General features: G+C 34.8%; 1 protein-coding gene across 1 annotated transcript; it reads left to right on the top strand.

Annotated features, from left to right (window-relative positions):
• Positions 1 to 3406: 3406 nt before the first annotated feature.
• On the top strand, positions 3407 to 12896 carry LOC118479566 (formin-like protein 20). Its single transcript, XM_035974150.1, has 5 exons — positions 3407 to 3530; positions 7546 to 8042; positions 8320 to 8355; positions 8419 to 8787; positions 12327 to 12896. Exons 1-5 carry the CDS (start codon positions 3407 to 3409, stop codon positions 12894 to 12896), a joined length of 1596 nt encoding a protein of 531 aa, XP_035830043.1.
• Positions 12897 to 13926: the final 1030 nt, after the last annotated feature.

Raw genomic sequence — 13926 nt, 5'->3', positions numbered from 1 at the left:
ATGGTTCGCTTAGGTGAACTAAGCTGGTCCGCTTTTATGGTCATACGACACATAAGCGGACCCAACTGCCTATATATAGGAGTTGTTTGAGCGGACCTCATAACGTTGTTGTTAGATTCCACGCCGAAGCTCTGCCGGTGTGACGATTGAGTTGTAAAACGTTTCAAATCAATAAAACAAGCAGTTAGGAGGAAGAACAAGCTATATCTACTTGCATTTCTTATTATTCCGCATCTGAAACGCAAGAGACAACCTCTGAACGACTCGTTCGGGTCAGCAAAACGATCCTATAGTAGGTTATGAGTTTAACAAGATAATGATGAACACTAGGGTTTAGGATAATATTCTAGTGGAGACTGAATTCATGTGTTAAAATCGGTATTATTGATGTTGAAAGTTAGTGCAAATCGCCTAATCGAAGTAAGAGTGGGTGAAAATAACATGTCAAGAACCTAGTAATACTTATGTAGAAATCTGATCACTAAGTGTTTGTAAAGACGCCTAAGTGAAGATCAAAATGTTAATAATCGGACAAAACGCAGATTTGATTTCAGTAATATATTGTCCGTTATTGAGTATAAAAGAGTTCTAAATTTGATACGAATGGAACTCTTTAGGTAAAGAAACCGGGTCGTCAAGTGGTCAAGCCGAGGGTGATACACGCTTAAAGGGTGCGCTTTGAAGGTACGTAATCTATAGTCTCGCTAAATTTCATTTATGATAAGCTTCATGTTGTTATGTCGGGATTCGTATACAAGGAAAAACTCACTATGTCACAGAAGTGACAAAGTGAATTAAACAAGTAAAACGGGTCAAAAGCATGAGCCCTTATAGAGGGATAATAGTTCGGAACATTCACTTGTTGAATGATTCCGGAAAGCATGGTTAAAATCGTGAAAATAAGCATGACGATTATAGCACAAGCGACCCTCGGGAGGGAAGCAAATGCGCATACTTGATAATTGTAGAAGCATGATAATAGCCCTAAACTTTGGGGGGTGGTATAATGCAACCTTTGTTAATGGGTAGGGTAAACGAAACAAGGAATTCAGGGACAAGTCGTTGGCATCTCGGTTTCCGTGATGTGAAATTTACATGGTTAGATCCGTGAGTTTACTACGGACTCATAGGAAAAAGAATCGGTAAAAACGGACTACCGAGCAATAGGTTATGACCTTTTAAAGCTGGAAAATAGTGAATTTCCGGAGCTGGGTAAAAATGCAGGTTTTAAACCTGCACCTGCTGGAAAAAGGGTTCCCCCGCGCCACGCGGAAGAATCCTTTTAGACCCCCGCGATACGCGGGAACCGTCGTGACACGCGGAAGGTTCCAGGAATTCCCCCGCGACACGCGGCAGAATCAAAGCAGGAAAATTATTTTTTTTTTTACATATTTTCATATTGGAACTTGGTTTCATACATTCTAATGTTGTCAAGACTAATATTTTGGATGGTTTTGACCTTAGGTACGGCTCGTTGTCATGGATGATGATCAAGCAAAGGAATTCAAGAACCGAACACATATTTTGAATGCTTCCGCAATGTTCTATGCTAGCTAGACTTGGATGTTGTTGAAACTTTGTTAAATGTCACGTTTTAAACAAGTTAGTATGTTATGTCACTTATTAACTTAACCTTGTAAAAAAACAAAAATATGTTTTGTTGTATAAACTATGTGTGTTTCTATAATTAAATAGCAAAATTTACTACAAGTGTTACAGTTTGGTATCAGAGCTTCAGGTTACTAACAAGATGTGTTCGGTTCAAGATTGATCAAGCATCCGGTAAGAGTTAATAGTTTAAATAGATTTAGAAAATATAGAAATAAATTATGCATGTAAAGCGCGTGTAAGCTCACTCAAACACAATGCTCTTAAGTTGACATATTTAAAGAGCGTGTAAGCTCACTCAAAAATATTGTTTTCAGTGTAATATTATACGAACATGGATAAAGATCAATGTGAATGCTCTTAGGTTGACATATTTAATTAAACAGATGTCGCTTTGGTCGATCCATTCAGGGGCGGTTCTTATAAGGGCTGTGGCAGGGCCACGGCCCGGGCAAGTTTTTCGGCCGTAGTGCTAATTTTCCGCATTTCGATCGAAATTTTTTATATATATTATGTTTGGCCCGGGCTTGCCCGAGCTTTTTTTAATGCCCGTGTCTTTCGGCCCTGGCACGTTCAACGGACAAGATCCGCCACTAGATCCATTAACCATGTTTATAACCCTTTCACCTGTTTTTACAACTATTTTGATACATTTAGATTGATGAGTTCAACAAGTCATGTTTACATGATTTTAAATGTAATAAGAGTGTATATTTTTTACAAATGAAAAAAATTGAATCATGTTATGTTCAAAATTTAAACCTTCCAATTATACAGGGGGTCTACGCCACTATAAACATATATCGTCCGTTTTGTACAGGTGGAGAGATATGCTTATGCTTCTGTTTATTTAATTAACTAGTTTAAGAACCCGCGAGGTTCGCGGGTGGACTAAAACACAAATGAATAAGTTTAATTTATTGAAGCAATCGTTTGAATTATATTTGCACTTTTAGGTCCAAGAAAACCTCAACGGATTATATTTGCACTTTTAGGTCCGTAACATCAAGATTATGACCACTTTCTAGCGGGACTCACTTTTCCACCTGAAAAAAAAAAGATTTATTAATTTAGAATAAGTTTTATCTCTTATAGAGTAACCGGTCGAATGATTTATTAATTTGACACACTCCTTAAATTTGCTTCAGACATGTGAATCCGAACACATGACCCGTTTAACCCGATTTTTTTATTCATATTTTGAAATTATAAAACTTATCATATTTAGAAACGTATATAAAATAACTATGCTTTGGTTGAGGTATGTCTTAATTATTGAAGAGGTCCCTTCTTTTTTTTACCATTAACAAATAACAGTTTTGATGAGCTCAATAAATAAATGAGATTCAATGCCGTTGGTTAAAAAGAATTATCTCGATAATAATTTAATATATAAAATAAATCAACATAGTATTTATTATTAATATATATAAATAAATAATTCAATATAGTATTTATTAGTAATATTAATTCTAAGAAAGCATACACTAAAAATGCCCAAGTAAACCGCTAATTAGTATTGTATCAAAAATTATGGAATTGAAATTGTCCTTCAAAAATCTCTAATGGAGACATCATTTCATTGAAATAACTACCTAAGATATGCCGAGTTCTATGCATGAGGAGGCCCAAAGCTAGTGCCTTAGAATACTTACCCTTCAGCCGGCACTGACTCACAGTCAAATTTAAAGCATCACCAAAAAAGTTCCAAAGTACCGGGGTCACATCTACTTTAGGTGACAAAAAATCTAAAGCATAACGGGCCATTGCTCGTAATCCCATTGACCATATGAACCACATGACCAATTATTGCAAATATGTCGTCTCACTCATCATTCCAAAATCAAGAACCGCGAGTTTTCCTTCAGGTGTGGCTAAAATATTTCCGGGGTGTGGGTCCGCATGGAAATATGCGTATTCGAGTAACTGTCCGCATGGAAAAGTACCCCTTCTTTTAACCTAATTTGAGAGAATTTTACTCCCATATCAGAAGATTACCTCTATATTTCACAAAAATGTCATGTTTGGTCATTTATTATTTCTTTGATAATCAAAATTTCCAAACACTAAAGTACCTGATTATCTTATGAGTATGGTTTCAATAAGCAAAAGCTAGCACATCCAGGCACTACCTCCTACAAACTTTTTATTATAACTGATGATATGTTTTTTAACTCAGATTTAAAATCCCATGATACTTGTCAAAACACACATCCAAACACTCCAACTAATGAAATTCAAAGAGCATATATTATTAGTAAAGAAAACCAACCTGGATAAAAATTGAGCTCTTGATAAACTCTTCTTGCGAATACGTCAATTAACGCAACATCATCACTGCTAATTGTATAATCATATTTGTATATAAGTAAACCCAGGCCCCTTATAAGGTGAGGGTCTGGCCCAATTGCTTCTTCAATACCGGGCCTCTACACCTTCACAGCAACAAATTGGCTTGAATACCTAAGTTGAGCTTTATAAATTGACCCAAACTGGCTGCAGCAATCGGAGACAATGATATTGATGAGTAAATGGAATCAAGTGAAAGCCCCAGCTCTCTTTTGATACATGCAAATGCTTCTGCATCCGAAAATGTTGGTAAAGCATCCTGCTCAGAGTTTAAGGCATACATAAAGATACATAAATAAAAGAAATCCACAAAAGACTAAGAAAAAACACCTATTTGACTCATTTTGCTAAAGCTACTCATACAAATAACTATTTGAAGTTAAGAAGATGACCTATAACACCACTGCACTCTTGTTGTAAATCTAAAACTGGCATTCTCTTTCTTTCATTAAGACCATGCATGCGGATACAGAAGCACTAAAAGGGATTCCAAAAAAATGACTTTAGCACCTACAGATTCTGCACTGTCACCAACTAAAGCACCTGATTATCTTATGAGTATGGTTTCAATAATCAAAAGATAGCACATCCAGGCACTACATCCTACAAACTTTTTATTACAACTGATGATATGTTTTTTTAACTCAGATTTAAAATCCCATGATACTTGTCAAAACACACATCCAAACACTCCAACTAATGAAATTCAAAGAGCATACATTATTAGTAAAGAAAACCAACCTGGATAAAAATTGAGCTCTTGATAAACTATTCTTGTGAATTCGTCAATTAACGCAACAACATCACTGCTAATTGTATAATCATATTTGTGTATAAGGAAACCCAGGCACCTCATAAGGTGAGGGTCTGACCCAATTGCTTCTTCAATACCGTGCCTCTGCACCTTCACAGCAACAAATTGTATAATCGTACTTGTATTTCAGACACCATTCGAGATTTTAAACATTAAATAGATGAATATATAAGAAAAACATCAAACATGAATTAAGATTTCAGATGAACATTAAAGATAGAGAAAAAAAATCCTTACATGTAGAAGACGGGCGGAGATTAAAAACTAACACATTACTAATTTATTAAAAAAACCCAGATAAAATACAGTTTTGGCTGGCCTGATAAGACCGCGTGAGCTAGAATACACTTAAGTTTTATAGTAGTTGCTGAATGCATATCTAGAAAGCAAGAAACCTCTTCTGCATTCTCAAATAAAATATAAGTTGGGAGTTGATCAGGTACTCCTGCACATTATATTTTTTAAAATTATTTAACATATAATATATTCAAAACACAACATATTAAATAACTAAACCAAGAAACAATACACACCAAGTGAGATTCCAAAATCTTGCACCAAGATCAACTTCTCCAAAAGATATATTTTTATTCGAGAAGCAGTTGTAGAAATATATATAATCAAATGATGTATAAGAAAACATTTCTTGATTAAATGATTAATAATCAAAGTTATACACTTACGTAATAGGAAGTTCAGGGAGAACACCAGAACAACACGGAATACATATGGCTGCCATTGAAAAGATCTTATATTACATTTTTGCGGCAACCGTGAGAAGAGGGAAGCAAAACCCTAATTGAGGATAAACATGAATGAGTAGGATGAAAAAGATCAAAACAAAAAAATAGAGAAACACATCACATACAATTACCGTGATTTTAGATTCAGCGAGTAGATCTGCAAATGGCAAATTGTGAAGTCGTATGCAAATTCGAACCCTAGAACTTCAATTTTGTGTAAAAAACAACATGAGAAAGGAAGAGCAAATATGAGAGGAAGATTCCAAACCTGACCTGCTGAAATCTTAAACCAGAAAATAAGATTATGGCTGCAACAATGCGATAATTGCAAAAGATCAGACCATCATAACATTCATCAGTATAATTACACCAATACTAATTGTATTATATAGCGAAAAAAACGGGATCTTACCACAGCCGTCGGCCGACACTGAAACCCTAGATAGCCACCAGAGCAAACATCTAAACCTATATTTATTATAGTCGTCTTCGTCTTCCTTTAGAATTCAGCAGCTAACTATTGTGAAGTTTCAAGCTGAAGAGATGAAACAATAATTCAAGAAGAAGGAGAAACCCTAACCTAAGAAGATGAAACGACGATCAAGTATGGGCCTGGATGAGATTTAGGGTTTTGGATGCGAGACGGATGAAAGAAACTGGGAAAAAAGGAATGTAGAAAAAGAAGCAGCAGCAACGGCGTGAAGAGGAGAGGAAGAATGGCTGTGAAGATTATTAGGGTTTAGAATGTGAGAAGGAAAAAGAACGGAGTCATTGTGTGGTTTTGCCGCTCATATTGTTTCAAGAAGAAAGGATTGGATGCCAGGTGACAATAAGTGGTTTAAGAACATGTTTTAATATAAGTAATAGATTCTCTTTGAAAGAATGTTGTTATGACTAGAGTAAATTATAGTATTTTGGTCCTGGATGTTTCGTTGAACGTACCACCTATTATTCAATTACTAATACTAATTTTGCGTGTAGTATCACTCAAAAAAGAAATTTCTTCGTCAAATAAAATAATAATAAAAAGACCTATGAACTTCGATATAAAACTTTTAGTTTGAAAAATTTATAAACATGAAAACACAACCACCATTAATTAATTAATTAATTAATATAGTATATACTATATATAATCTTATGCAATGAACAGTAGATAGATTTCATTGGTGCTTGAGTAATGGGGTGGGCTCTTATTGATCGAGGGGAAAACACTAAAGTGTTTCAGTTTTGCCATGTAGTCTTTTAACAAAAGCACACTGAATCTTATATAAATCTTTGCATCTAAACTACTTTTCCAGAGCCACAAACTATACAAAATACATAAAAACATATACATAGTACAACCTAATAAAGCACAATAATCATGTACCTAACAACCATTTCTACGTGAAGAACCACATAGTTATAATAACAAAGAAAAATAATTCTAGTTATTTAATCTTTTGATGCAAACTTCTTACCATCCAATGTATATATTACTAACATGGATGTTCTTCAACACTAACGAGAATATTTTTATTTTTTATTTTTATTGATTTATTGTATATTATATAATAATTATATATTATATAATTTGTATCATTCTTAGGCTTTAGGAGTTGTACTTTATGCTTAATTGTTTTGTTGTGCATTAGGATGTTGTACTTGATGTTTAGTTTACAACTTCTTTAAGTAGCTATTTGGTGTGGTGAAGCTTCTTGATATCACAATTGCCTACTTACTTTAACCCAGGTTATCAACATGTTAGGGTACACGGTATCGTTGCGGTGAACCCTTTGGGGATTTGTTTTCACCGATCGGTGATCGGTTGCCAGCAATAATTCGGTTAGCGAGGATGGGTTAAATCAGTGTATACTCACCGATGAAAGTTGATGAAACAGGGAAATTTTTTTTGACAGTTGCACAAATTTTTTATCGTTGGAAATTTTTTTTTTATTTAACCCACATTTTTTAATTATTTTTAACACAACACTCTTTCTAAACGTCTCTCTTTCTACACCCATAAACACATAAATAAACAAAACAAAGGTGAACCCAAGAAAAAAGGTTCAGCTAGCCGAGTATCGGATTCAAGAAAAAAGGTTTCGCAAACGAGACAAGGTGATTCTAGAGGTCCTAGTGCACCGGTTCAAACCTCCTACAGATATTCACCAACCTCTCAACCTCAATTTTTTTACCCTCAACCTTCACAACCGACTTTTTATAGCACTCAACCTAATTTTCCACCACAAATATTTTCACACCCAAGCTTCACAACCGACTTTGATACATTTGCATTTAGAAGCCCGCCAATTCAATCACCAAGAGAGAATGTCGAGCGCCCACTTCCTATCTACATTGAAGACCAAGATGTAGAGGTTGGCCCCGAAATACAACATTTGGATGTAGATAGTGGCGAGGACGAAGAAGAATATGAGGTTGAAGACGATGATATTGGTGAAGCAAGTGAGCCGAAAGAAAAGGGAGTCAAGGCGGAGCATCAAAGTTGGACGAAAAAACAAGAAGAGACCTTAGCCAAGGCATGGGTTCATTGTTCTTTAAACAAGAAAAAAGGCAACCAACAAAAATGGGACAGTTTTTGGAAAAAAGTTCTCCAGCATTACAACCATTACAACGAAACGGTTGATGGAAGTACTCGAACAGTTCATCAAGTACGTTCAAAATGGATCCCTATGTTGACTAAGATAAACTACTTCAACGGCCTTTGGCAACAAGCGGTAAAATTTTTTTTGAACATTTAATAAATATTTTACATAACATTGTTTTTTTTTATTTTTTACTTTATATTTGTTATATATGTAGGATCGTATTCGTGTTGGTGGGTGTGGCGACGTCGAGGTCATGAATAGGGCTTTAAAAGATTTCAAATAAAAATATCCGAGTGGTTTTCATCATATTGAGGCATGGGAGGTTGTTAGTAAACATGAAAAATGGGATCTGGTACCATTGTTGGGTGAAGATAGGGGAAGTTCAGGCCAAAAAAGAAAGTCGTCTGATTCGGGTAACTACAATACGGGTACACTGGGAACTGAGTTCACTAGCGATATACCCGACATAAATGTAGACCTCTCACCAACAACACCACGAAAGAAAGATAAGAGGCCCGCAACATCACCAACTGATAGCAAAACGGCTTTGACCGAGAAGCTCGCGCAATACACTCTTATGAAACAACTTTTGTATGATCGGGATTTGGAGACGTTTACTAAGCCACACGACCATGCTTCACCCAAGATGTTGCCGTTTATTCTAGCACGAAAACGGGATTTCGTAAAAAAAAAATATTATTGGCTATGCAATTTCTAAATTTTAGGTTTATTATGGTTTAATTTTCTAGTTTAAGTATGTAATGTGTTTTTTTCATTAAAAGTACTTTTATTTAGTTTAAAATATGTTTTATTTATTTATGCATAATTTCTAGAAATAAAAAATATATAACTCAAATACCCTAATAGTGATTGACCATTGCCAGTGATTGAGTGCAAAATAGGGAGTGGAATGAAGACTTGACATAGCATGATATTATTGGCTAGAGAATAACTCAAAGACCCTAAAGTGATTGAACAACTCCCACCACCCTTATGCCCATCTCAGATCACCGCTCTACCTTTCTAACGAGAGTTTGAGTAGGACAGAAACGAGGGTGGATTCCTCATACCCGCGACCCCAATTTCCGGACAAACCACACTTCACGACCACCACCTTCGTCTCCTAACGATGATGGCAGCATCTTCTTCTCTCTGGCCCGACGTTTCAAGTCACATCAGCGGTTGATGGTAGTTCTAAGGTTATGTCTGGGTGTCTTAACTTCGGTGACGATGACGATAATGGGCTCAAGATGAACGATGGTCACATTGTGTTGCTCCCCTTTTGCGAGAACTGCCATTCATTTTTGGATTTGGGTTTAGGGTTGTTTTTTTCGATGTTGTTTTGCTGAGTTGTGGTTATGCGAAAATCAGCCTTCAGATTCACTTACAAGATAGGGTTTTTTAGAGGTTATTTCTATGCTATTTTCATTGTGAGTGTTCTTCTCATAACCAAATTTAGCCTTTAGGTGTAGTCTAACATGTTGACTTTAATATGTTCATAAATTGAAAAAAAAAATACGTGTATATATCATTTTATTTTGGGGGGGACGCTTATTATGCTTTTGGGGGCTTTTAATGTATGGATTCCATTGCTTGATGAATATATTGTTGAAGCAGCACAAGGTATAGTTTATAAGATAATAAACTTTTAAGGTTTTATTTGCAGTGATTTTTGTCAGTTGTTCTGTGTGGGCGTGTGGCATTTTTTTTATATTTCTTATTTTACAGATTGAGAACTTAAACATTAGCGAAGACGTTTTAGGTAAGGGTGGTCTGCAACCTCTTTGCTTAGGATGTTGGAAGGAATTGTAAGCGATCAAACTCATATATAATTAAATATTGGCAAAGTTAATAGAGTACTACACATGTCTAAATTACCAAGGTTATTGTTGAATCCCAATGTCCATAAAATATTGTTGGTCTGGATATCGGTAATTATTCTACGTCATCCATGAATTTGAGCTGAAATTATAGGTATCTAAGTTTTAATCATTGAAATATTATTTCAAACATTTGTAACATCAGTGACTATGATTAGGGTTCTTATTGGGCAAGGTGAAAGATGGCTTCATACTAATTTACCTTTCTTTACTGCAAATGATGCTGATTTGAGAGCCATAATGTGTAATTGGAGCTAACAAACAATGAAATATATAATCACATGGAATACCACTTATTTCAAATATGTATCCATAAAATATGCATTAACCATTAATTCTTTGCTTAATAGGACAGTTGTATAATTGTATGTATTATAAATAGACACAATGAAAATTTCACGATATTTAAGCATAGCATTTAAACCCGTTAGAACCACACATGAATCACCCAAAGTATAGCAAGTCGCTTGGTCGATTAGTTTGAGATCCAAACGGTTAGATTTCCAAGGTTAACCATATAACCAAACTGTTTTGTATGGTTCATGTAACATTCCCAAAATTTCAAATTTAAAATAAAGTTATTATTACACGAATAGATTACGGGTAAGCTCACCTTTAGAAATATGAAGTACCTAGACGGGCTAGGAACCGTTTAATAATTAAGTTATAAAAATACGATATAATTGAACCTATTCCATTTTTAATGAAACTTGATTCGAAATGTAGATGACATTATTCTCGTTCTAATAACATATTTATTGTTTTATAGAACGTCATATTTTAGAAGTTATAAGCGCCAAATGAGTAAAAGTTGATATAATTATAAATATAATAACAATAAAATAATAATAAAAATAAAATCAAAGTATTTTAATTAAGAATACAAAAGTACAAAAGTGCACGAGTGTGTGCATTGTGTTTACATTTGAAGGAAATTAACTCATATATGGTAGTATCCTCCATTTTAAATAAAATAATGAGTAAATTACAACTTTTATTCTTTATGTTTACATTAAAGGTGGTGTCTTTTAACGCAAAAGTTGACAGGCGGTGCCCTTTACCTTTCAAAATCTTGCACGTTTTGTCTTTTAGGCCAAACCCAATTAGTTTTGTTGGTTAAATCTAGTCATGTGAAAGGCACATGAGGGTACTATTGTAATTTCACCATTCAAGGGACTATTGTGTAAGATAAATTATATCAAGGGGCTATTATGTAAAAATAAAACAAAATAATTTAAATATTATTTTTATAACCATATATATATATATATATATATATATATATAGTGGAGGGTTCAAATGAGAAGAATTTTGTTGTAAGAAGAAATAAGAAGAAGTTTCAACCAATAAGAATGCTTTATTTTAATTCATTTAATATTTGCATTTAATTTTAATATAAGGGTGTATTGGTAAACTTACATAAATCATTAATTTGTATTCTTCCTCTTTAATAACTAACTAAATTAAATTTGTAACTCATTTTCAAAATATATATACTTTTTTCAAATTAAAAAAACAACTTAATTTAAAATGTAGAATAAATTACTAGTTGTGTAGGATAAATTACGAGTTGTGCAGGATATATTTCGAGATGTGTAGGATAAATTTCGACTGTGTAGGATAAAATTCTATAATGTGTAGGGTATATGTAGGAAAATTTTGATATGTGTAGGTTTTGTAGATTATATGTAGGATAATTAATGATTAGTTGACTAATTAATTAAAGAGAAAAAATTAATGATATGAGTTATAAATGAAATAGTATTTTACTAATATACTCTTTCTTCTTTTTCTTCTCACATTAAATTTCTTCTCAAATGAACCTTCCCCTATATATATATATATATATATATATATATATATATATATATATATATATATATATATATATATATATATATATATATATAGGGGGCTGCTAGAATAAAAATCACCCCGAGTTGTAAGAACCGCGAGAACTACACCCCACACAGCGCCGTTCGCCATGATTTTTTACAAGTTTGGTGTTTTTTAATTTTTTTTCTTTTTTCTTTTTTTTTCACCAAACTTGTGGTGTAAAAAACTACACCCCACGGACCGCCGTTCGCCATGATTTTTTACGGCTGTGTTTATAATATACACATCTACTTGTAAAAAAAAATCATGGCGAACGGCGGTCCGTGGGGTGTAGTTCTCGCGGTTCTTACAACTCGAGGTGGTTTTCATTCTAGCGGCTCCCTATATATATATATATATATATATATATATATATATATATATATATATATATATATGTATGTATATATTAAAACTATTATTACTGTTATAACTATAAATATTTTTGTATATATTTATTATATAGAAATCAACAACCATCATGCCACCACCCTCTACCACCACCATTCATCATCTACAACCACCATCACCACCACCCTCCACCGCCATCTCCAAATCAACAACAACCACCGACACAACCACCACCTTTCATCATCCACCACCATCTCAAATCAACTCAACTAAAAACCCCCAAAACCAAAAATCCCCAAAAACCCTAATGAGTCTCCGATCATTAACGAGTCTCCGGGCACCAACGATTCTCCGGCCACCACCGATTCTCCGGCCACCACCGAATCTCCTACCACCCACCTGTCACCCACTGACCACCCACCTGCAACCGGCCTTAACACCACCTCCACCGCCGCCCGTAACGCCACAGCCACCCACTCGCCATCCACCCACCACCCACCTGCAACCGGCCTTAACACCACCTCCACCGTCGCCCCTAGCACCACAGCCACCCACCACCCACCTACAACCAAACCCACCTACAACCAAACCCACCACAAACACCCGCCATAACCACCTGCCACATCCACCCTCAAAAGTCAGATCGTGTGATAGAAAGAGAGAGTGTGTGAGAGAGAAAGTTTAGAAAGAGAGAGAAAATAGGAAGATGGAATTTCAGTTCCTTCTCAATCGTTTAATCGATCACAACACACTTCATAAATCATAACCCCCAGATCTAACAACCCACAACAAAATGAATTGATGAAAAGTTAAACTAAAAAACATACCTTACGAAAAGTAGTATACCATCAGGAAGAACAACCCAACCAGCTTCTTTACAAAGAGCTTTCAAGACCTCATTATTATCACAATGTTTTGGCAAATTATAATTCCCCTGTGCTCTCAACCCATTGTATATATTCGCTGCAATCCCTCTCCGTCGTCTCTCTCTCCTCCGGAGAGAGAAAAGAGAAAGAATGGGGTGAGAGATAGAGAAGTTAACTTTATCTATTTGTTTTTTATTTTTTTACAAAACAGTCCCTGAATATAAGTTAGTTACACAATAGTCCCTTGAATGGTGAAATTACAATTGTACCCTCATGTGCCTTGCACATGACTAGATTTAACCAAAAAATCTAACTGGGTTTGGCCTAAAGGACAAAACGTGGAAGATTTTGAAAGGTAAAGGACACCGCCTGTCAGCTTTTGCGCTAAAGGACAGCGCCTGAAATTGATGTAAACATAAAGGACAAAACTTGTAATTTACTCTAAAATAATAAAATAATTAAACTTACGCATTAAGAATTGGTGTAAATATGCATTGAATGTTAATGTATATGTGGGCATTACTTGCTTACCTACAAAGTTCAAAATATTGTATGAATAGAAGGAATACAATCACTTTCAATCTGTTCAGTCCCTCTCGATCTCCTCTCTCTCTAGAATTCTACCTCTTATTTTTCACCCCATAATAATAATAAAGCTCTGCTCCGTTTTAAGTGTTGTAACCCCTGATCACTGAGTCAAAACCCTGTCCGATTGATTTAGGACCCACCAACGCATGTCAAGGCTCTGCCCGACTAAGTTCGTTGGGGTTCTGTCTCGTGACGTAGGGATAAAGTTAAATTGAGTTACTATACGTAATACAAATACACTATATATTTTATTAAATAGTC

This window comes from Helianthus annuus, chromosome 6, assembly GCF_002127325.2.
Source record: "Helianthus annuus cultivar XRQ/B chromosome 6, HanXRQr2.0-SUNRISE, whole genome shotgun sequence".
NCBI classification, from domain to species: Eukaryota; Viridiplantae; Streptophyta; class Magnoliopsida; order Asterales; family Asteraceae; genus Helianthus; species Helianthus annuus.
This window is presented reverse-complemented; position numbering and strand designations above follow the sequence as displayed.

Excerpts from the sequence above, each read along its gene's own strand:
- LOC118479566 (XM_035974150.1), top strand. The coding sequence starts at position 3,407 with ATGACCAATTATTGCAAATATGTCGTCTCACTCATCATTCCAAAATCA. Across the intron at positions 3,531-7,545 it reads ATGGAAATATGCGTATTCGA|GTGAACCCAAGAAAAAAGGT; the intron begins GTAACTGTCCGC and ends AACAAAACAAAG. Across the intron at positions 8,788-12,326 it reads TAGCACGAAAACGGGATTTC|AAATCAACAACCATCATGCC; the intron begins GTAAAAAAAAAA and ends TTTATTATATAG.